This window comes from Hyperoodon ampullatus, assembly GCF_949752795.1.
Source record: "Hyperoodon ampullatus genome assembly, chromosome: 1".
Lineage (NCBI taxonomy): Eukaryota > Metazoa > Chordata > Mammalia > Artiodactyla > Ziphiidae > Hyperoodon > Hyperoodon ampullatus.
This window is the reverse complement of record NC_136914.1, coordinates 203141803-203166035: the sequence shown is the minus strand read 5'-3', so window position 1 is coordinate 203166035 and position 24233 is coordinate 203141803. Positions and strand designations below refer to the sequence as shown.

Genomic DNA, 24233 nt, shown 5'->3' with positions numbered 1-24233 from the left:
GGAATTTATGGCAATGAGGTTAGTAACTAAAAACTTGCTCAGAGTAAGCCAGTACTTATAAGAAAAAAAAAATCAGTTCTTTCATGGTTCACACTTTCCATCTTACCAACATTTACTGTGAGCAAAAAATTCTGGCATTTGGTGAAGAGTTATTCAAAATATAAGCAGAAGTATATTTTAGAGAGAAAAAAACGAACACTAATGTATTAAAAAGGCACATGTTTAGTTCTTTCTCAGAAAACAAATACTGTGCTCTCCAAGTTGGTATCTTATATTAGTATGTTTCAAGGTCTTCTCCTCATTTGAAAAGTAAACAGCTAGAAAATAAGTACCACAGTGAAGTCCCCAGCCCTTTCTCAATGTGCTTGAAGTCCTATTCTGGATGTATATCAAAATAATTAAGTAAAGCTTTCAGGCTACAGAAAACAAGTTCAGAATTGAAGCAGTAATGGCTCATGGGTTTTCAATCACTAATGAACTTCCCCTGACGCTTCACATATCTAACCCAGGAGTGAAGAATTTGGGCTCTTAGGTGTTTGCACAAGAAGTGGAGAAAAGACCTTTAAAAAATACTTGGATTGGAACAATGGGCTACCTCAAGCCCTTGCTTTAAAAAGTCCTCCAAGGTAGAAATTACCCCAACAAAGAGATTTTTCTTTATATACAGGTGTTCAATTAGTACCAGTAAATATACCCTACTTTTCCCCAAAAGCAAAATGGAAAAGACTCAGGATAGCAATCAATATGTACAAAGAACCATTTACATGCACACTATTTATAAGGCAAAGAATCCTAAAAACCAGTCAAATCAACTGCTCAAATTCTCCCAAACATAACTTTTCTGATCCTATGCCTTTCCCAACTTGTTCCCTCCAACTGAAATGCTCTGACCCTCCCCTCAGCTTTTGGTTTTCTTCGAGACTGCCCTAAGTACGTCTCTATCTTCTCAGTGCTAGAGCACCACAGAACACTCCCTATAGCACCAATTAACTCATTCTGTCTTTTTTATAACTACAGTCAGAACTTTTCCCCCATGTTCCTTGAGGACTTACATAACATATAAAATAGCTTTCCATTTTCCATACTGCCTCACACATTCTAGATCAAATATTTATGGAAGTTATCAGAACTGGAGGGACTTGGAATTCTGAGTTTCAACCATGTCTTTATGGTAAAGCAATCAATGACCGCAGAGTTGAAATGGCTTCACTGCTAAAGTACACATTGAGCACTCTAAGTGGCAAGCCCAGAGATGAACTAAATAAAAATTCCTGACCTCAAGGAGCTCACAGTCCAATAAAGGAGAAGAGAATTGCAAACAACAATTACCAAGAGGAAAAAAAAATTCACACAGTGATATATGAGTTATGAACAAAGTCCTATAATAACAGAAGAGGGCACCTAACTCAGCTGCAAGGTGGGTAGTTAAAGGCCTCCTCTGCAGAACTCAACTCAGCTCATGTAATAGTTAAAAAGCGAAGGGAAGTAGGTGAAAGGTTCCTTGACATTGGTCTTGGCAATGATTTTTTGGCATTGACACAGGCATCAAAAGAAAAAAACAAATAGGACTACAGCAAACTAAAAAGTTTCTGCACAGCAAACAATCAACAGAATGAAAAGGCAACCTATGGAATGGGAAAAAAAATTTGCAAACCATATATCTAATGAGGGGTTAATATCCAAAATATATAAGAAACTAATACAACTCAATAGCAAAAAACACAAAAAACAAACAAACAAAAAAACCCCAAATAATTGGACTTTAAAAATAGGCAAAGGACCTGAATAGACATTTTTCCAAGAAGACATACAAATGGCCAATAGGTATAGGAAAAGATGCTCAACACCACTAATCATCAGGGAAATGCAAATAAAAACCACAATAAGATATCACCTTACACCTGTTGGAATGGCTATTATCAAAAAGTCAAAAGATAACACCTTAAACATACACAATTTTTATTCATCAAAAAAATAATTAAAATTTTTCATTTTAAAAATAAAATAGGGGCTTCCCTGGTGGCGCAGTGGTTGAGAGTCCGCCTGCCGATGCAGGGGATACGGGTTCGTGCCCCGGTCTGGGAAGATCCCACATGCCGCGGAGCGGCTGGGCCCGTGAGCCATGGCCGCTGAGCCTGTGCGTCCGGAGCCTGTGCTCCGCAACGGGAGAGGCCACAACAGTGAGAGGCCCGCGTACCGCAAAAAAAAAAATAAATAAAAATAAAAATAAAATAAAATAAAATAAAAATCAATAAAAAAGAGAAAGAAAAGACAAATGTAACAAGCCAAAGCAACAGCACCTAGGAAGACAGAGAGGTGGAGAACATGGAGCTCGACTTGAGCACGGCTGCAACTTGAAGGATATGGGAGGGGCAGGTAGGAGAAGAGCCTGATGTGCCTCTTTTGAATAAGTGAATAAAGGAATGCATGCAAAAGGAAAACTAATATGCGTTTTCTACTTGCAAAAATATATATACTCTATTTGAGGTAATACATACTTGCTTTGTGTCTTGTATTATTGGTTAAGGGTCAATAGGAGGCAGTTGGAAGTAGCACTGGATTAAGAACTAGGAAATCCAGGTTCTGGCCCTAACTTTGTCACTAACTACACAACTGCTCTTGGGAAAACACGTAGTGCTCATCTAGAAAATAAGATGTTTGAAATAGATTCACTACTATGTCTTCCTATCTTAAACATCTATTTTCACGCTAGAATGGAAGGAACGGTTTAATATCAACAAAGATGGACAAGAGAGACTGTGCAGAATGAAACTTTTTAAAAGGAGTAAGATGACAAAACCATTGGATGAAAGTGTGGGAGGGGTTCAGGGAAAACACAATCTCAAAATATCACCCCACAGCTTACTCATTAATTATCAAGGGAGGAAGGTACTTTTCAATGTAGTATTCTTGCCAGAAAAAAAAAATTTTTTTTTAACTGATTCTAACTATGAGGGAAAAAAAATCAGACAAATCCAGACTGTGGAACATTCTACAAAACAACTAGCCTAGACTCCAAAAATGTCAACGTCATGAAAGACAAAAAGGAAAGGGAACTGTTCCAGATTAAAGGACATCACACATGAAAAGATGCTCAACATTATTAATCATCAGGGAAATGCAAATCAAAACCACAATGAGATGTCACCTAACATCTGTCAGAATGGCTATCATAAAAAAGAACACAAATAACAAATGTTGGCGAGGATGTGGAGAAAAGGGAACCCTGTGCACTGTTGGTGGGGATGTAAATTGGTGCAGCCCCCATGGAAAACAGTATGGAGGTTTCTCAAAAAAGTAAAAATAGAACTACCATATGACACAGCAATTCCACTGCTGGGAATATATTCAAAACAAAAACAAAAACGCTAATTAGAAAAGATGCATGCACCCCAATGCTCACAGAGGCATTATTTACAATTGCCAAGACACAGAAACGACCTAAGTGTCCATCAACAGATGAGTGGATAAAGAAGATGTAGTATACGTATGTGTACACACACACACACACACACACACACACAATGGAATACTACTCAGCCATAAAAAAGAACAAAATTTTGCCATTTGCAGCAACACAAATGGATTTGGAGGGCATTATGCTAAGTGAAATAACCTAGACAGAGAAAGAGAAATACTGTATGATATCACTTATATGTGGAATCTAAAAAATACAACAAACTAATGAATATAACAAAAAAGAAGCAGACTCACAGATGTAGAGAACAAACTAGTGGTTACCAGTGGGGAGAGGGGGAAGGGGCAATATAGGGGTGGGGTAGTGAGAGGTACAAACTACTGGGTGTAAGATAGTCTCAAGGATGTATTGTACAACACAGGGAATACAGCCAATATTTTGTAATAACTGTAAATGGAAAGTAACCTTTACAAATTGTGTAAAAAATATATATATATATATATCAAAAAAAAGTTTTAAAGGACACCAAAGAGATCAGACAATTAAATGAATATGGTTGAATATTAGCCAATATATTTGTACTGATATCAAATTTCTTGAGTGTGATAATGTTACCGCGATTATTTGGGAGAACATCCTTATATTTAAGAGATCCACGCTGAAGTATTTAGGAGTGAAGTATCATGATATCTGCAACCTACTTTCAAAGGATCAATGGTTCAGGAAAAAAAAAACACACACACACATATATATGTACATATGTATATATGGAAAGAGAGACAGAAGTGGCAAAATATTAACAGCTAATAAATCTAGATGAGAGGTATACAGGAATTCATTATACCATTATTTAAACTTTTCTGTGTTGGAATTTTTTTCAAAATAAAAAGTTGCATGAGGGGAGGATGAGTGAAAATTAGGCAGAAAAGAACAAGGTCAATCTTGAAAGAGGCAGTATAAGAGATACAAAAGTAGTAATTTAAAGACCAAAAAGAATTAAGAAATAGAGGTGTTAAATATATAGGATATAATTATAAGTGGTGTAAGAGTTAGAGATCAGCAGAGATTTCAAAAAAAATGGCATTCTAACAAGGTATTAAAGGCACAGCAGAGTCTTAGGTGGGCAGAACTAAGTGTCTTTTAGGAAAAGGAACATGAGCAGAAGTGTGCCAGCCACAGTATGTTTATATAGAAACACTTATACACATGTAAACATAGACATATAGACATACAGACATATACATATTACATATATGAAGTTATGAGACTGCTCTTTTGGACAGAAGGTACAAATATGGGTTACAGCCAGAATATGAAGAGCTCTGCAAACTCTGGAAGGGTCTGGATTCCATACAGGAGATAAAGGGAACTCTTGGAGGTTTTTTTGTATTTTCCCCCTAAATAATAAAGGGCTTCCCTGGTGGCACACTGGTTAAGAATCTACCTGCCAATGCAGGGGACACGAGTTCGAGCCCTGGTCTGGGAAGATCCCACATTCTGTGGAGCAACTAAGACCGTGCGCTGCATCTACTGAGCCTGTGCTCTAGAGTCCCTGAGCCACAACTACTGAGACTGCGTGCCACAACTACTGAAGCCCTTGCACCTACAGCCCATGCTCCGCAACAAGAGAAGCCACCGCAATGAGAAGCCTGCGCACCGCAACAAAGAGTAACCCCTGCTCTCTGCAACTTGAGAAAAGCCCACATGCAGCAACAAAGACCCAAAGTAGCCAAAGATAAAATAAATAAAATAAAATAAATAAATTTTTAATTAAAACAAAATAATAAAGTAATGCCTGCTTGCTTTGGGGGAAGACTATTGCCCTGTGTTTGTGGTGCTTGCATTCACTTGGGATTCCAAATGACCTGGGGAGAGAAAATGAGCCTCGCCTAACTTCTCTGCAGTTAACACTTCAGGCTTTGGGGTCCTTTATTTGGCAGGGAGAGTTGGTAAAGTGAGTAATACACTGTTTTTGGAAGATAAGCCTGGACAGTTTGAAAATGTTAAGTTTGGACACAATGTTTAACCCTGGAACTGCACCTTAAAAACCAGTACAGTAATAGAATGTTCTTTTGGCCAGGTGCCCACTGAAATTTATAAGGGATTCCAAAAGACACTTGTGTGTGGGCAGGTCTGTGAAGACAGTATAGTCTTTTGACCTGGGAGGCCCAGAGGCCCTTTCAGTGTGCCTATGAGGTGAAAACCTGTCATAATGACACTAACATATTACTTGGCCTTTCTTACCACTCTCAAGTGGATTTTCTAACTACATAACAATGAATTGAAAGCAGATGCCCATGAGAACATAGGTGTCTTATTAAAGAGATCCATGTCAGTTTCTAACGTATTCATACATTATAATAAAGATGACTATATATAGAAAAAGTAATGCCTGCTTAATTTAGAAAATATAGAAAAGTAATAAGATAAATATAAAAATCATCCTATCTTTATTAGTAACATTTTGGTGTATCTCCTACCATCTTTTTTTTTTTTTTTTTTGGCTGCATTGGGTCTCCGTTGCTGCATGTGGCTTCTCTTGTTGCGGAGCACGGGCTCCAAGTGCACAGGCTTCAGCAGTTGTGGCACGTGGCTCAGTAGTTGTGGCTCACAGGCTCTAGGGCGCAGGCTCAGTAGTTGTGGCACATACGCTTAGTTGCTTCACAGCATATGGGATCTTCCCAGGCAAGGGATGGAACCCGTGTCCCCTGCATTGACAGGCAGATTCCCAACCACTGCACCACCAGGGAAGTCCCCCTACCATCTTTTTATGTAGTTTTAGAATCATAGCTGAGACCATGTTGCTTTTTTTTACTTAAAATAATCATTTCCCTATGTTATTAAAAACCTTACATTACTCTAAATGGTTGCATCAAATGTACACATCCAGATTTGCTTCACCATTCCTAAATACTAGATTTTTAGATTGTTTATAAATTTTTGCTATTTAAAAAAAATATTTAGGGCTTCCCTGGTGGCGCAGTGGTTGAGAGTCCCCCTGCCGATGCAGGGGACACGGGTTCGTGCTCCAGTCCGGGAAGATCCCACGTGCCGCGGAGCGGCTAGGCCCATGAGCCATGGCCACTGAGCCTGCGCATCCGGAGCCTGTGCTCCGCAATGGGAGAGGCCACAACAGTGAGAGGCCCGCGTACCGCAAAAAAAAAAAAAAAAAAAAAAAAAAGATATGATATAGTATGGGGCAAAGGAAGAAAAAAATAAAGAAGGGAAAGCAGACAACCATTGCAGAGGAGGGGCTGAAATTTTAGATAGGAAGGCCACAGACAGCCTCACTAACTTGGTGAAATCTGAGTAAAGATCTGAAGGAAGGAAGCGAGCCATAAAGCTATCTGGGGGAAGGGCATTCCAGGGACAGGGAACAGCAACTACAAAGACCCTAAAGCAGGCCTAGAATGCCCCCAGTATCCAAGAAACAGCCAGAAGGCCACTGTGGTCGAAACAAAGAGTCAGGGAAAAAGTAGTAGGAGATGCAATCAGAGAAGAGGTCATGGGGCCTTGATAACTGTACACTATCATTCTCTCTTTTAGTTTCAATTTGATTTCATTATGGTAAGAATGCTTAATATGAGATCTACCCTCTTAACAAAATTTTAAGTGTACAATATAGTATTGTTAACTATGGATACAATGTTGTATAGCAGACATTTGGAACTCATTCATCTTACTTTTATCATTTTTTTCTATCCTGGCTATTTTGATAGGTAAAAAGACAACATATTAGTCTGCTTGAGCTACTGTAACAAAATACTATAGAGAATGGCAAAAACAACCGACATTTATTTCTCACAGTTCCAGAGGCTGGGATGTCCACGATCAAGGTGCTGGCAGAGAGCCAGCAGTTCCTGGTGAGAGCCCTCTTCCTGTGTCCTCACATGGCAGAGAGAGGGTAACCTCTGTCTCCTTCTTCCTCAAACCCCATCATGAGGGCCCTACCCTCATGACCTCATTTAACCCCAATTACCTCCCAAAGGCTCCATCTCCAAATACCATCACACTGGGGACTTCAACATATGATTGGGGGTGCGGGGGTGACAGTTCGGTCCACGGAAAATGATATCGTACTATTTTGATTACAGGAGGTTTCTAATAAACTAGTAAGATGAAAATTATGTTTAAGGAAGATCAACTTAGTAGAGGCATACTTGATGAAATAGACAAAATAAGGGAAGCAATCCTGGAAGTTTTACAATAATCAAGATGAAGAGATTGATTCATTCATTCATTGAAAATGCATTTATGGAGCACCTAAGACAGAGTAGGCACTGAATGAGGCACAAATAAAAGCAACTAAGGGCTGCAGTAGTAGAAGCTGGAATGGGAAGAAAACAAAAACTGTAAGAGGTATTTTCAAAAAATGTCAATTAAATTTGGTAACAAGATACAGGGGGCAAAGAGAGTATAAAGTTCCCATGTATTACAAGTTACTTGAGAACAGGAAAAATATCTAAGTCATCTTTGCATCCCACACAGTTTTTTTTATTATGATACTGAATAAATGCTTAAGGATTAAAAGTGAGTCAAAGAAAACATTCTAAAGATGGAAAAAGACCATGGAAGATAAAGACAAAATCTTGGGGAATGCTCAATTAGAAATGGAAGGAAGAAATCAGGAATCTAAAAGGAAAAGGAAGGCGTCAGAGAAACAGGAAGAGAAACAAGACTGTGCTGAAGAGCTAACCTGAATGTGAAAAGCAGCAAAGGAGTCAAGGAAGTGAGGAAGGATGACAACCAAGATGTCGATTTGACAATAAAAGGAGTCACTGGTCATGACAGTTTGAAGCCAGACTGCAGAGGATTAAAGATGAACCCAGGAGCAAGGAAAAGGAAGTAACTACCTGTTCCTTAGGAAATCTTGTAGTAAAAGGATAAAGGAAAACTAGACAGGTAACAATTCCTGAACACGCATAACTCTGCCAGAAATGCCTACATTGGCCTCTGCACATGCAGTGAGGCTAAGGAAGCTTTAAGAAAGTATTTACAACATTTGCCCTAGTTGGGAGCCTCAAACAACCAGGTGGGTTGAATGAATACAGGAAAGATTCTATCTGTACCACGTATGAAGAGGCAGCAAGTCTTCACAGTTTGCTACTAACAGCTGGTTTGGTAAGTGGCCTTAAGAGGTCAGAGAAAGTAATACCTGTAGTGAGAACTTGGTTTGTTGGATTTTAGCTAATGTGTGCTAAACCAGCTTACGTCAATTAACATTCTTTTTTCTGTTTGTTTAGTCTCACTATGAGACTGTTGGAGGCTCTCCTCAAACATCCGGAGATGTTTGGCTGTCCATTCATATTTAAGAGGGTTATGCTTAAATGCTGGCAAAGGTTCCGTGTCAACTGATGAGCTTCACTGTAGAGTAACCATGCCAAAACTTCTGTATATTTTTAAATATCAAGGAACTGAGTAATAATAAATTTATTTGACTGCCTAATATGCATGGGACTATTTAAGAACACTACTGTTTGTAAGAAAGCAAACATCAATTTCACTTCCTAAAATGCTTAGTTTTCTTGGGAAGTTAGATAAAAGGAATAGAGGCAAAATCCACTGTCATTATTTTATCTCATTTGAAAACACACTTTAGGAAAGATGCCTAAATGACAGCTAACTTATCCTATAAATAAATATAAAGTTTCTGTATACGTTCAGAAAAAGAAAGAAACTCACATATTTTTATCTATCTGAGATAAATGATGTATAACAGATGTATAATTTCATAGGAATATAATCAAAGAAATACGTGATCTCATCAAAGTTAAAAAGTCTTTTTATTGTAGTAAATGTATAAGGTAGTCTGGAAACTACTGAGCTTCAGGCATGTGTTGTTCCAGTACATTCCTTTTACTCTTTTGTCCCCTTTTAATAATTATTACTGGTTTTACAGTGATGATTTCTTTTTTTTTTTTTTTAACTGGGGTATAGTTGGTTTACAATGTTGTGTTAGTTTCTGCTGTACAGCAAAGTGAATCAGCTATATGTATAGATATATCCCCTCCTTTTTGGATTTCCTTCCCATTTAGGTCACCACAGAGTGCTGAGTAGGGTTCCCTGTCCTTTATAGGATGATTTCTATAGATAAAAGGAAGCATCAGTTTCCAGAATCTCAATGTCCCCAAGTGAGAGGTATCTCGGGATTACTTTATGCTAAAAGTACAAATGTAGGTGAAACTCAACTACTTCACCAATCTTTTATTTAATAAGGGCAATCAAGTAAGTATCAAACAGCTTCATTCCAGGCAGTCCAGATACAAATCTAAACTGGATTTTGTCAAATGATAACATGTTTTGAAAACAAATGCAACACAAAAATCTAAATTCCTTTTTTTCAAATACAATATTAATTTTGCTAAACTGTTGTACATGCACACGTGCACTCATACACATGTATGCATAAACACACACACCTTATGGGTTTTAAAATGATATTCGTTTTTCATTCCAAACACTAAGGATTCCAGTGAGGAAGATAAAATGGCACAAATGACAGCATGGTTGCAATATGACAAAATATTCCATATTTCCTAGGAAAAAAAGGATAAGTTTCACCTAAGTACACTGAATTTCACTTAAATACCTAAATCAGTAGTTCAAGTCACAAAATTTACACTTTTAATAAAATTTTAATGGATTTCATTTTTCCCCAAACATTACAAAACACGTGCTTAAAAAAAACAACATGATGGGATTAACATATGTATAAAATAGATAATCAGGATTTCCCTGCTGGCACAGTGCTTAAGAATCCGCCTGCCAATGCAGGGGACACAGGTTCGATCCATGGTCCAGGAGGATCCCACATGCCGTGGAGCAACTGAGCCCATGTGCCACAACTACTGAGCCCGCGCTCTAGAACCTGTGTGCCACAACTACTGAGCCTGTGTGCTGCAACTACTGAGCCCGCACGCCTAGAGCCCATGCTCCACAACAAAAGAAGTCACCAATGAGAAGCCCGCACACTGCAACGAAGAGTAGCTCCCACTCACCACAACTAGAGAAAGCCCATGCGCAGCAACTAAGACCCAACGCAGCCAAAAATAAATAAAATTAAAAAAAAAAAAAAGAATTAACAAGGACCTACTATATAGCACAGGGAACTAATAACCTATAAGGGAAAAGAATCTGAAAAAGAATATAACTGAATCACTGTGCTGTACACCCTAAACTTACACAATATTGTAAATCAACTACACTTCAATAAAAAAAAATTTTAAAAAAACTTCAAGCAACATAGAAAAACATACTTCCTCCCCTAAAACCCACCATCAAGAGGTAGTCATTTTCAATTAATATTTTAGTAAATGTTCTTCTAGCCTTTGCAGGTAAATGTATGCACACAGGAAGAAGGAAGTAAAAATTTTAAAGAAAAAACTTAGCAGATGGCCCACACAATATGATGGTAATAGTATTTTACCCAATTGATTTGCTTGCAGCAGAATCTCACCCCCACCGCAAACAATCTCATGCCCCTAAAGTATAACCACTGGAGCAAGAAAAATCTCTCTGCTCAGTAATCAACTCTATAGCGACCAGATTATTCCTGCCATGCCTTAAATCAAGGTGGTACACTAGTGACTGAAGGAAGCAAATCTTGAAGGAGATGAGAGAGCATGTTTTCTCATTCTAGCTGTTTTTAATGTTACCTCTAAAAACCTGCTCAAATATTTCCATCTCTTGTATGGTTCTCAGTACTGCCTAAGCCCCGAATGCCATTCTGCAGAGGCTCCAAGTTGAGTCAGCACATTGTTTTTATGATTGCAGATGGGCAAATGGAAAAACTGAGGCTTTGCACACTCCCATAAAGATCAGATGATGCCCTCAGTCTGTCTTTGCTAGCATGGGAAAACATTCTCTCTCTCAGATTACCAGCACCCCCCATCCCCACACTCCCCGCACAAAAAAAGAAAAAAAAAAGAGCATAGAGTTTCATTTTGTCTCTTCTGGTTACCTGGTACCCCAAAACCTCAAGAATCATACTGACAATGACAGTATGAAATGCAGAATGACCAAAAGTCAGGGTTTTTCCTAGTCTCTGTATAAATGACCCAAAGAAAAACCCTTGGTAAAATGGGGCCTGGAGAAGAAAGGCACTACAGAACCACTTAGATACTAAGTAAATGTAGCCTTTTCTGTGCTCATCTTCTAGCCCAAATCCCAAGTCTGATACAAAACCACTCTAAACATTAGACAGAAACAAATTAACTTTTAAACTCCCAAGCTCCAGCCAGCTATATTTTTGGTCTCTTTGACACATTTCATACAGCTTATTTCTTTTTTTGTATATCTAATCTGAATCTGAAATAGAAATGTTACTCTTTCCTAACAAATTTCCCAAAGAATGACAATGTCAGTCGTCAATAGAGCTTCACTCTATACATATGAAAGTGTTAAGTAAAAATGCTTAACTTTTTTTAAGGAAAAAATAAAGTCCACTACAATCAAATGAAACATAAGGTAACCCCCCCAAAATTCACATATTTTTGAAAAGCACTTTCTTATTTTAAGAACCATGTGTTACCTAATAAATGAGTTCAGCAAAGTTGCAGGTTACAAGATCAATATACAAAAATAGATTATATTTCTATATACTACCTATGAACAATCTAAAAATAAAAGTAATAAAACAATTCCATTTACAATAGCATCAAAAAATTTTTATTCCAAGTATTTTATTTAACAAAAAGATTTCAAATACACTGAAAAATACAAAACATTGTTGAAGGAAATTAAAGAAGACCTAAATAAATGGAAAGATATCCCATATTCATGGATGAAAGATTTAATATTGTTAACACTGCAATACTCCCCAAATTGATCTACAGATTCAATGCAATCTCTATCAAAATTCCAACTGCCTTTGCAGAAATGGACAAGAAGATCCATGAAAAATTCATACAGAAATGCAAGCAATCCTGACAATCAAAATCACCATGAAAAAGACAAACGAAGTTGGAGAATTCATACTTCCTGATTTCAAAACTTAGTACAAGGGATTTCCCTGGTGGCGCAGTGGTTGAGAATCTGCCTGCCAATGCGGGGGACATGGGTTCGATCCCTGGTCCAGGAGGATCCCACATGCCGCGGAGCAACTGAGCCCATGAGCCACAACTACTGAGCCCACATGCTGCAACTGCTGAGGCCTGCACGCCTGGAGCCCATGCTCCACAACAGGAGAGGCCACTGCAATGAGAGGCCAGCGCACTGCAGGAAGAGTGGCCCCTGCTCTCAACAACTAGAGAAAGCCCATGCACAGCAATGAAGACCCAATGCAGCCAAAAATAAATAAGTAAATACATTAAAATTTTTATTTAAAAAATAAAATTAATAAATAAATAAATTTATTTATTAAAAAAAAAAACTTAGTAAAAAGCTACAAGAACCAAAAGAGTGTGGTGCTGACATATGAAGACATAGATCAGTGGAACAGAATTTAGAGTCCAGAAATAAACCCTCACATTTATGGTCAACTGACTTGTGACAAGGATGCCAAGATAATTCAATGGGGAAAGAGTAGTTTTTTCAACAGATGGTGCTGGAACAACATGATATTCACATGCAAAAGGATGAAGTTAGACCCCTATTTCACAGCACATACAAAAATTAACTCAAAATGGATTAAAGGCCTAAATGTAAAAGATAACCTATGAAAGTCTTAGAAGATAACACAGGCATAAAACTTTGTGACCTGGGACTGGACAATGGTTTCTTAGATATGACAATAAAAACAAAGCAACAAAAGAAAAAAAAAAGAAAGAAATTGGACTTCATCAAAATCAAAACTTTTCTGCTTCAAAGGTTACTACCAAGAAAGTGAAAAGACAACCCACAGAATATGAGAAAATATTTGCAAATTATATACCTGGTAAGAAACTAGTATGTAGAATACACAAAGAACTATTACAATTCAATAATAAAAAGACACAATTAAAAATGGGCAAAATATCTGAAGAGACTTTTCTCCAAAAAAGATAAACAAATGGCCAATAAGCACATGAAGTGATGCTCAACATCATTAGCCATTAGGAAAATACAAATCAAAACCACAATGAGACGGGACTTCCCTGGTGGTCAAGTGGCTAAAGACCCTGCGCTCCCAATGCAGGGGGCCTGGGTTCAATCCCTGGTCAGGGAACTAGATCCCACATGCATGCCGCAACTAAAGATCCCATGTGCTGCAACTAAGACCCAGCCCAGCCAAAAAACACAAAAACAAAAAACACAATGAGATACCACTTCACACCTACTAGGATGGCTATAATTAAACAAACAAACAAATAACAAGAGTTGGCAAGGATATGGAGAAATTGGAACTCTCATACCTTACTGGTGGGAATGTAAAATGGTACAGCCACTTTGGAAGACAGTTCGGCAGTTTCTCAACGAGTTAAAAATAGAGTTACCATATGACCCAGACATCCTACTTCTAGTTATCCACCCAAGAGAATTGAAAACTTATGTCCACACAAAAACATGTATACCAGTAGTCACAGTAGCATTATTTATAATGACCAAAACCTAGAAACAGCCTAAACGTCCATCTACTGATGGGTGGATAAACAAAATGTGGTATATCCATAAAATAAAATATTATTTGACCATAAAAAATGAATGAATTGGGGCTTCCCTGGTGGCGCAGTGGTTGAGAGTCTGCCTGCCGATGCAGGGGACATGGGTTCATGCCCCGGTCCGGGAAGATCGCACATGCCGCGGAGCGGCTGGGCCCGTGAGCCATGGCCGCTAAGCCTGCACGTCCGGAGCCTGTGCTCCGCAACGGGAGAGGCCACGACAGTGAGAGGGCCACATACCGCAAAAAAAAAAAAAAAAATGAATGAAATACTGATACATGCTACATGTATGTACTTGGATGTACTGATACATGCCATATGGATGTACATGGATGAATCTTGAAAACACTACACTAAGTAAAAGAAGCCAGACAGAAAAGGCCACATTGTGTTTGCTTTCATTTATATGAAATGTCCAGAACAGGCAAATCCATAGAGACAGAAAGTAGATTAACAGTTTCCAGGGACTGTGGGGAGAGGAGAATGGAAAGTGACTACTGATGGGTTTCTTTCTGGAGTAGAAAATGTTCTGGAAGTAGACAGTAGTGATGGCTGTACACCTTGTGAATACACTAAAAACCACCAGGTTGTACACTTTAAAAGGGTGAATTTTGTGGTATGTGAATTATATCTCAATTTTTAAAAATTTTAAAGTAACCATTTGTTTCAGCAGTAAAATGTTCCTAAGGAGAAATGGAATAATATGAGTTCTCTGTTAGTAAAGGTTAGTTTTCCCTAAGCCCAGGACTCATAATGTTCTCAGAAGATTTGAATTTTTTCCAGGTATGTTATTCTACAAGGTTAACAAAGGCAATTTTGCAAAGACTGGCTATGATTACCCTATCCTAACACATCAACAATTAACACTTTTTCCATGTTTCCTTTCAGTCCGTATACATGTATATTTTTACATATTGATAATCTATGCAAAATAATCAGCAAAAATTTTCCCATACTGCTACATGGCTTTCAAAATGATCATTAAATGGTTGTGATTAGTTGACACCTACAATTTTCTTAACTCCTTCCCCTCCATGTCCGTCTTGAAGTGTTAGATATATTTAAGTTATCTCGAATTTTTCACTATTTCTAGATTTCTTTTTTTTTTTTTGCAATATACATACAACATGAAAAGCCAAGAACATAGCTCTTTTCTTCTCTTGAATTATATCACTGAATTAAGATTTCCAGGGGATATTACTAAACGCTTTGTAGGACATTTTTATGACTCCTGGTTGCCTTCTAAAAGTATTAAAAAGTTACATTGCTATAAGCAACAAAAACTTGCTATATTAGACATTGACATTTTTTATGCTTTTGATGTAATCAATGTTAAAAGATTTTATCTGAGTAATCTAAGATCCTCCTTTAGTCTTCAAACTCTAGTTATTCAAAGGTTTCCAAAATCCATGAGCACTTGTTCTATTTCTTTTAAACTCTGTTGTTTTTTTCAGTCACTTACAGTTAAGGAGAATGAAGAATTTTTTAAAATTCAGCATTCTTACTCTAAGGAGGGTAGAACACGTAATCAATTGCCTTGTTTTCCTTAAAAATATATACACATGTGGCCATCTCATAAGTAACAGCAACCGCTAAAAAAGCCTAGAATTCAATCACAATAAAAAGAAAAACCTAAACAATTAGCCACTTTCAAGATTTCAACATCCAGGGTAACTCCTTGGCAGTCCAGCGGTTAGGACTCGGCTCTTTCACTGCCATGGCCCGGGTTCAATCCCTCGTTGGGGAACTAAGATCCCGCCAACCGCAGCAGCCAAAAAAAAAAATGATTTCAACATTCATAACAACTGTCAGCACACATGGCCCAAGGTGTCTCTCTTGACTTGCAATCTTTAGTCTAGAGAAAGACCAAGAACAACGTGGAAGAGTCTACAGAGCCATTACATAAAGATAATGGTTAACTGAGCACTAAGTGCCAAGTACTATTAGAAGCATTTTCATATTCATTATCACATGAATCCTTACTAAGTACCTTATGAGTTACAAAATATCCCATTTTACTATGGAAAAAACTGAGGCTTAAAGAGGCTAAGTTACTTGTCCAAAGTAGATCCAGAAAGAGCACATTTTTCTTAACCTTTATGCTAGCAGGTGGTATCCTCCCCACAGGATGTGAATTAAAAAAAAAAAAAAAATCCCACCTAGGCCTGACAGCAAGAGGGGGTTAAGTATGAAGAAATGAGGATCTCACCATCATTACAGCAGTATTTATGATCAACGGTTGCACAGATGTAAAAGTGGGGGAGAGTCAGCACCCCCATTATCTCCATCAAGCCCTAAGCCAATCTAATAAACATATCATCTACAGAAGATGCTTGTTCTTAGTCCCCTTTCTTCCCCTTCCACAGCCTGCCACCCCTAACATCTCTCTATATAGACATTCTAGAGGTGCCAGTGATGTGATTTGAAAGAAAGAATGCTTCTTATTGTCTCTCCTTTGCAGTGTTGGTAGGATTTGGGGTTTTGCATTTGTGTTCTGAGAAAAAGATGATGAAAAGACAATACTAAAATTGTATTCAATCCCAGTCATCCATTTCCATGTATTTAGTTTAATAAATGTTCTTTATATGCCAAGCAAATCTTACTGGAATTGATGCTGACTACCAATTAAAATACATTCATTTAGAGAAAAGGGCCCTTTAGAAAGAAATATACTACTTTATATGTAACTAAAGTACTGTAAACATCTAATTCGAGTCCAGAGGTTTGTTCTTAAAAGTTTAAGTAGTTCAAAAGCAAATAAAACCATAAAATATTACGTTGGCTCAGTCTATTTTGTGCATTTTCCTGGTTAAAAATATTTTAAACTTGTTTAGGTTTGCTAATAATTAAAATTCACGGGTAAGTCACAGTAGTTTGGAATGTTTCAGAATTTAAATAATTCTGAGGCCCTTTTGAGGGGAAGGGGCAGGTGCTAAGTAATCCCCATAAAAACCAAAAGAAAAAGCAAAACAAGATCCTTTCCTGTTTTGTCCAGATCATACTAAGTCAGAGCTGATATTCAACTATGGTGTCTACTGACCTAAAAGGCTTCGGTGATTCTAACACAAATAACCCCCAAGTCAGACTGGATCATCTGAAAGAATTTAGCTTACATTATAAAAAACCTGAAAAAAGGGGCCCACAGATGTATGAATGGAACACATGCTTCAAACGCTTTGATGACTATTTCAATGGAAACTTCACAGACCTGTACCTTGAACAAAAATTAAAAGCGCCAAAGAAGTTTCACCCCATAGTCCCAAATCCAATCTTCATTACTGTCACAGAAGAAATAACAACAACAACAACAAAATCATTCGAGGATATCTAAAACAAGTTAACTCAAAAGAAAAAGAAATAGCTTACACTGAACTACCTGAGGCTTCAATCTAGATATCAATACCCATTTCTTAAAACACACTCGTAGTCTAACCTTAGCAGAGTAAAAAAACTCAATTAAAGTAAACTAAAATAAAATGAGGTCACACATTCAGACTTATTTTCCATGTAACAAAATGCCCGTCAAAGATGGTTTGAATGCTGGATATCAAAACTATTGATATGAAAATCACAAGGCAAATAAAACCAATGGCAAACCTATATATTTGCTTTTTCAGTGATGTGGCTGCCTTTAACTCTAACAAGAGTTTAAAGGTACCTTGAACTTGGAACCAGAAGTCCTGTTAGTTAGAATGGAGAGAACTCCATGCTAGAGTCAAGGACATAGGTTCTAGTCCTGTTGATGCTATTAGCTAGGTGGGTAGCCCTAAGCAAGTCACTTAGCTTTCTCTCCTCAGGGTTTACTTTCTTTATTTAAGAGGTTGACTAGACCAATGTTTCCTAAACTCACCTAATCACAAGAATTACCTCAGAGTAACTGTTAACAGTATGGATTCCAAACCCCCTTCCCTAAGAGATTCTGGTTGAGGAGGTCTCTGAGTGAGGCTTAGGAACTAATTCTTAATAAGTGATCCAAGTAAGTTTTATCCTCTGGTAACCTTCACGAACACTGGACTGGATGATCCATGAGCTGCCTGCCTTCCAGCTCTGATTCTATACTATCTGGATGTTTCAAAATGATGTTCTAAAAATATGCAAAATTATAAGAGTATCACATGTGTTATTGCAAAAAGTTAATAAACATACAAGATCAAAGAAACAAATATATCCACCCCTTCACCCTCAACACCATTCATACTTTTAAACATCAATAAAGACATCCTCCTAGATTCTAGGCAAGTGGAACACTTTATTTGGTGAGGAAAAAAGTTTTAAATATTAAACTCTCAGCACATTAATATGGAAAGACTTGTGTTATAGGAAGAGAGAATTGTACACCAAATGTTGTAAGTGAAAACTACACATTGCGTTCTTCCCTTAAAGAACATTATCTGATGAGCTTACCTGTTCCTAGTTTTAAAAAAGCTAAAAAACAGCCTGTCTGTCTCTAGCAGCTATGAAACAGCCAGTGAGCTCTGCAATACTGGAATGCAATTGTTACAAAGCTAAAAGAAACAAAACAAAGCAAAACAAACAAACAATGGGTGGCTCAGAGCCCACTACCTTTTGTTAGGAAAGTTTTGTCAGGTATAGGGAGAGCATCCAGGGCACTTTCTGCACACAAAGGTAGAAACCTTATTTAACTCTTCCTTCCTCTACACTACGTTGCTTTAGATGGTTTTTCCAAAATTCTCATAATCCACTAGTGGGATTTACTTTTACTCTCTGTTTTAGATTTATAAATAACTATAAAACTCACAAAAGAAAAAGACTGATGGCGTGCACCACAGGGGGGCAGGGCTGTACAGGATGCTCCCTGGCAACCGTTTGTCACATAAGTGGCTACAAAAGATGTAAATAAAATCAAGATTGAAACACAAAACTGGGTTTGGGTCAGGCTTGCAACACAAACAGATATGAGACTAAGAGTGAAACATGACTACATACTTCAGCTATTAGTCAAACACCACAGTGTTAGCATAACACACTGTCAAAGTGAATCTTGATGCTTGACCTGCAGATAGTGGAAATGGAATTGTTTAGATTTATGGTCATACAGGCCAAAAATTGATTTAACAGTGAAAGTGGGGACACCAACTGTTAGGTACAACATCACAGAAGCACTGGGTTTAAGGCCATATATATGTCTAAATACATTTCTGTGTTTGTTGCTCTGAAGAAGCCCTGAGGCAATGCTTTGACCAAATCTCACATTCAATTAAAACAGAAATGTAAAATCAGGATCAAGGGGATCAGCATAATAGAATGGTTAAGAGGGCAGGTTTGGCTGTGACACAGACCAAGTTAAAACCCCAAATCAACAAACTACTGAATGATCTTGAACACATCATTTCACCTATGCCTCAATTTCCTCATTTGTAAGATGGAGATGATGCTTTGCTCAGCTATCAGATTTAAACAAGGTGAAACATGTAAAGCACTAAGCCCTGTACCTGGTAGAGAGTAAATAAATAGGTAATAATAATAGTAAGCTAACTGTAAAAATTAGCATAATTACTGTCTTCCAACCTCAAGTAAAGCTATAAGTTTCCTGGCAGCCAGGCAAAAACTTCTAATCATTAGAAAGAAGACATTTACATACACTACATAAAGGTAGCTTTTCATTTCTTTCCACACTACAGAAATTTTCCCCCTCCTTAGTAAAGAATAATTCAGACTAATGACATAGAGCTATATCCAGGAAAGGCTTCAATGCAGACATTTTTAATTAGAAAGAATAATTTTCAATGAGATCTGGATTAAGGATCTAACCAGTTTGGTAGAGTTACAGTTGGTGTTGTTAGAAGAAAGAGGAAAAAAGAAGAAAAAGCCTTCAAACCACCCCACACACCATTACTCAATAGAGAAAAACAATAGCAGGTTGACTGTTCACATAACTTCATAATTGAATTAGAAAATGAAAAAAAAAATCAGGTGAAATATTTTAACTAACACAAAACAAAGAAATAACACAGTTATTAGTAAGGTGAAAGTGACCAAACTCATCAAAAAAAGATCAAGGAAGGGAAGGTGAAAAATTAGTTATTCCTACAGTTTCAGTAACAAGCACCCACTCTGTCCTTTTAAGATCATGGCTTAAATTTCCCATTTGCAACCAACTTTCTTTGCCCACTCTCCCTAATATGCTACTAGCTTGAATGTACCTTTAATCTGTACTGTCTTCTTAACTGAATACATCATTCTGGTTACAGACAAAAATAACATCTTGTGCATTTCTTTTTTCATATAATTCAGGGGAGGGCTTCCCTGGTGGTGCAGTGGTTAAGAATCCACCTCCCAATGCAGGGGACACAGGTTTGAGCCCTGGTCTGGGGAGATCCCACATGCCACAGAGCAACTGAGCCCGTGTGCCTCAACTACTGAGCCTGTGCTCTAGAGCCCGCGAGCCACAACTACTGAGCCCTGCGCCACAACTACTGAAGCCCGTGCACCTAGAGCCCATGCTCCACAACAGAGAGAAGCCACTGCAATGAGAAGCCTTGCACACCACAACGAAGAGAAGCCCCCACTCGCCGCAACTAGAGAAAGCCCGCATGCAGCAACGAAGATGCAACGCAGCCAAAAATAAAATAATTTTTTTTAAAATTCATGGGAAAATATTGGCAATTCAATCTTTAAAGGATACATTTCAAAGAAAATTCTGTGAGAAGTAATTTGGGGAGAGGGACAAGTTCTTAGTAAAAATAAATCAGTCATAGGAAAACTGTTCAAGGACAATCAAAAACAAATTTCAAAATAATGCAAATTTTGAAATTTTGAGTTAGGGGAAGGATTAATGAGTTGCAAGGTGCAGAACTAAATTCTCAAAGTGAAAAAAGACACAGAAGTGAAGAAAAGACTTCAGCAGGGAGTACACACCAGTGCTACCAATCCATCAGTAGATATGCAAAAATTCTGAATAATAATAAAAAACATAGACTATATTATCTGTATCAATATTGGGAAATTTAGCAACAGAAAGAAAATAAAGTATTTCAAAGCCACTTTCAAGCATTTCAAGATATTTTTCTATATTACAGATACTGCAGCAAAATGAAAGAAGAGACTGGTTAGATGCTCTAATTAGCAATTTAGTAGTGAAAGAATAATGACGTCCCAAAAGAAGCTTTGTCACCTAGAGATAATGGACATTTTCTTTTTACTGTTTAAGAATCCAGAAGAATCTCCTTCTGCTTTTAAATGCAAATTACCAATCTCTGAAGCACATTCTGCTCTATTCCTTTATCTGAAAATTACTGCAATGTGATTCTGTTCCAGAGAGGACACCGTTCAGGCAAGAAAATGGAATTAGGACAACTAAACACTCTATGTTCAAATCATCACATCCAGTGAGCTGTCACCACTTACACATGACCTTTTTCAGTGGAGAGACCACTATCAATGATCAAAATTCTATTTGAAGAAGGAAGAGTTAGTTTTGAGGACTATCAGTTCATTAAAGGTTACACACACATTCTAACATAATACATGAACATGCACCAGCATCATAACAATTTAAAAACTCAGTATCCCTTGGCTTTCAAATAACAAAACTAGCTATTTACTGGAAAAGTTTTTAAAGCCAGAATTTCAGTGATAATAGTATGAGTTGCTATTTACCTGTTCATTACATGGTAAAACAAACCAAAAATACCACGATGCAAGAAAGGTGAGCACACCACACTCTGCACTTCTCTTCCCTGGCAAAACTCCCTGGAACAGTGAACAGTGACTTGGAGACATGCTTCAATTTAATGTACCAGGTGATCAAGGTTAAAAAGAACACTTTTAAACCAGAAAGTCTCAAGAAATAAATAAACCATAATAGAATTCATCCCATTGTTAAAGATTCAAGCTTTCTGCCAAAACCACACTTGGTTTGGGAAATTTTATTTGTTGTCAGGTAAACATAAATAGTGAAGAAAGCTAGGTAAGATAGAGCCTCATAAAAGGTAACTTACCTCTAGTCTTTCCAAGTTATATATTAACGAATAGCTTTAGTTTTTAAAAAACCCTCTTTTCTAGCTAAGGGAAGTCATCCAAATGAGTGAATTTTTTTGGTGATACCTGGCTTATCCCATACCATATTCTCAAAAGCGGACCCTAATCTCTCCCACAGGTCACCAGACAACCAGGAACAGAAATTACTGAAAATGCACTTCCAATCTCTGAAGCGCCAGTGATTGTATAGGGTTTAGAAAAGCTGTTTAAACGTTTTCCAAATGCCTGCAATTAGTACATGTCAACCAAATGGCATAGCACGGCATGAGCGGGTCCCTACTTTCATCTATCCACTCAGAATCCGGGCAATGAATGCAGCAGACCTCTCAAGACCAGACTGCAGGGGGGAAGAGTACCATGCACAGAAAATAGGAACCCTGCTTTTTGATATGGGAAAAAGCAAGTGATGGCAGTCTTGTGCTTTTAAAGAACCTAGAAGCGCTTACTAGTTCAATCCATCCCCAAATCCATGCCATCCTTTCAACTTTGCAATTAAAAGAGAAGAGAAATTCCGGTCAATTCGCCTTGGGGGGTTGTTCTGAGGGTAGAGAACTCAAGTAGGGAGGAGGATGGAGAGAGAAAGAGCAAGCCAATGAAAGACAGCAAAAATTCCCACCTTTCTTAAATTCTTCCAGCATAGCGTCCAACTTGGTGTCATTGAAAACAAAGTGCAAGGGGTGGTTATAAAATTTAGTGATGGTTTTCAGGGGAGTACAGTCATCTGGATCCACGAAGGCCAAGTCTTTGACAAAGAGGAGGTCCACGATGTTGGAGCGCTCCCCCTCAAATACTGGAATCCGAGTGTAGCCGCTCTCCATGATCTCCGACATGGTGTTGAAGTCCAGAATGGCTTCGCCGGTGATCATGAAACAGTCCCGGAGGGGAGTCATCACGTCCTCCACGGTCTTCGTGCGGAGCTCCAGCGCCCCTTGGATGATGTTCAGCTCCTCCTTTACGAGGTCGTTGTAGGGGTCTGTGACCCGGAGCATCTCCAGCAGTTTTTCCCGGTTATAGACGGTGCCTATCTCCTGGCCCAGGACGCAGTCCAGCAGCTTGCTTACGGGGTAAGAGGCGGGGAAGGTCATCATCATGAAAAACTTGGTGAGGAAGATGGTGTTGGCCCCCACAGCCAGGCCGTGCCGGGAGCAGATGGCCTGGGGCACGATCTCCCCGAAGATGACGATGCCGATGGTGGAGACCACCACCGCCACGAGGCCTGAGCCAGCTATGTCGTCGAGCAGGATGGTGAGCGTGGTGTTGACCAGCACGTTGCCCAGCAGCAGCGAGCACAGCAGGTAGTTGCCCTGCCTGCGCACGGGCTCGATGCGCTTGGCGTAATTCTTCTCCTTCTCCGTGCCGCAGTTCTGCACGATGCGCAGCTCCATCGGGTCCAGGGCCATGAGTCCCAGGTTGAGGCCGCTGAACATGCCCGATAGGCACAGAAGCAGCGAAATGAAGATCACCTGCAGCCAGAAAGGCAGCAGGAACTTCTTCTCCTCCCCCACGATCATCTTGGTGTCCTCGCCGTCGTGATAAATCCAGGTGGTCTCGGCCCACGGAGGCGGCGGGAGCCCGGCCACCCCGGAGCCGCCCTTGCCCCCGACGGCGCCACCCGCAGACCCCGGGCCGCCGGCGCCCAGGGCTGGCGTGGAGAGCGACGTGCACAGGTAATAGGACTTGCTCTTCTCCATCTTGCGCAGCGGTTTGATCTCGATCTCAATGATGCCTGATGTACGGCGATTGAGAATGATATGGGGCAAGATGATGATATCTGATGTGCGGATGCCGCAGCGCTGGGGGCCGCTGTCCGGCTCCGGCGGCGCAGGGCCCCCCAGCCCGCGCTCGCCCGGGCTGTGGCGCCGCCGCTCATGCTCTGTGAAAGCAATGCGGGACCATGTCTCGTTGTTGATGTTCTGCCCGTACACCCGCAGCTTGACCCGGGTCCGCTCGCTCACCCGCAGCGCCCCCCCTTCCATGAACGACACGTCGTTCGTGTCCTCCAGCCGCAACCCGATGATCACAGTCTCCTCGTTCTCGCCCGCCGCTGCGCAGCCGCCCGCGCCGCAGCAGCAGCTCAGCAGAAGCAGCGGCAACAGCCGTCCAGCCGCCGCCTGCAGGACCCCCCGGCCGCGAGCGCTGAGGCTGCGGCGCGCCGCCATCTTCCAAGTGGGCAGTGCGGCGGCTGCCTGCCCGCCCGCCATCTTTACTTCGGGTTCACAAGTGCCCCAGCCAATCAT

The 24233-nt window shown here is 39.3% G+C and overlaps 1 protein-coding gene across 2 annotated transcripts in view; it reads right to left on the bottom strand.

Annotated features, from left to right (window-relative positions):
* Positions 1-24233, bottom strand: part of CNNM2 (cyclin and CBS domain divalent metal cation transport mediator 2) — a gene marked incomplete at both ends in the record, with an annotated part of 139438 nt that extends 115205 nt beyond the window's left edge. For both annotated transcript variants that reach the window (XM_079700768.1, XM_079700769.1), the window contains one exon: positions 22613-24233. In XM_079700768.1, coding sequence (XP_079556894.1) covers positions 22613-24233 — 1621 coding nt within the window. The remainder of the gene's footprint in view (positions 1-22612) is intronic.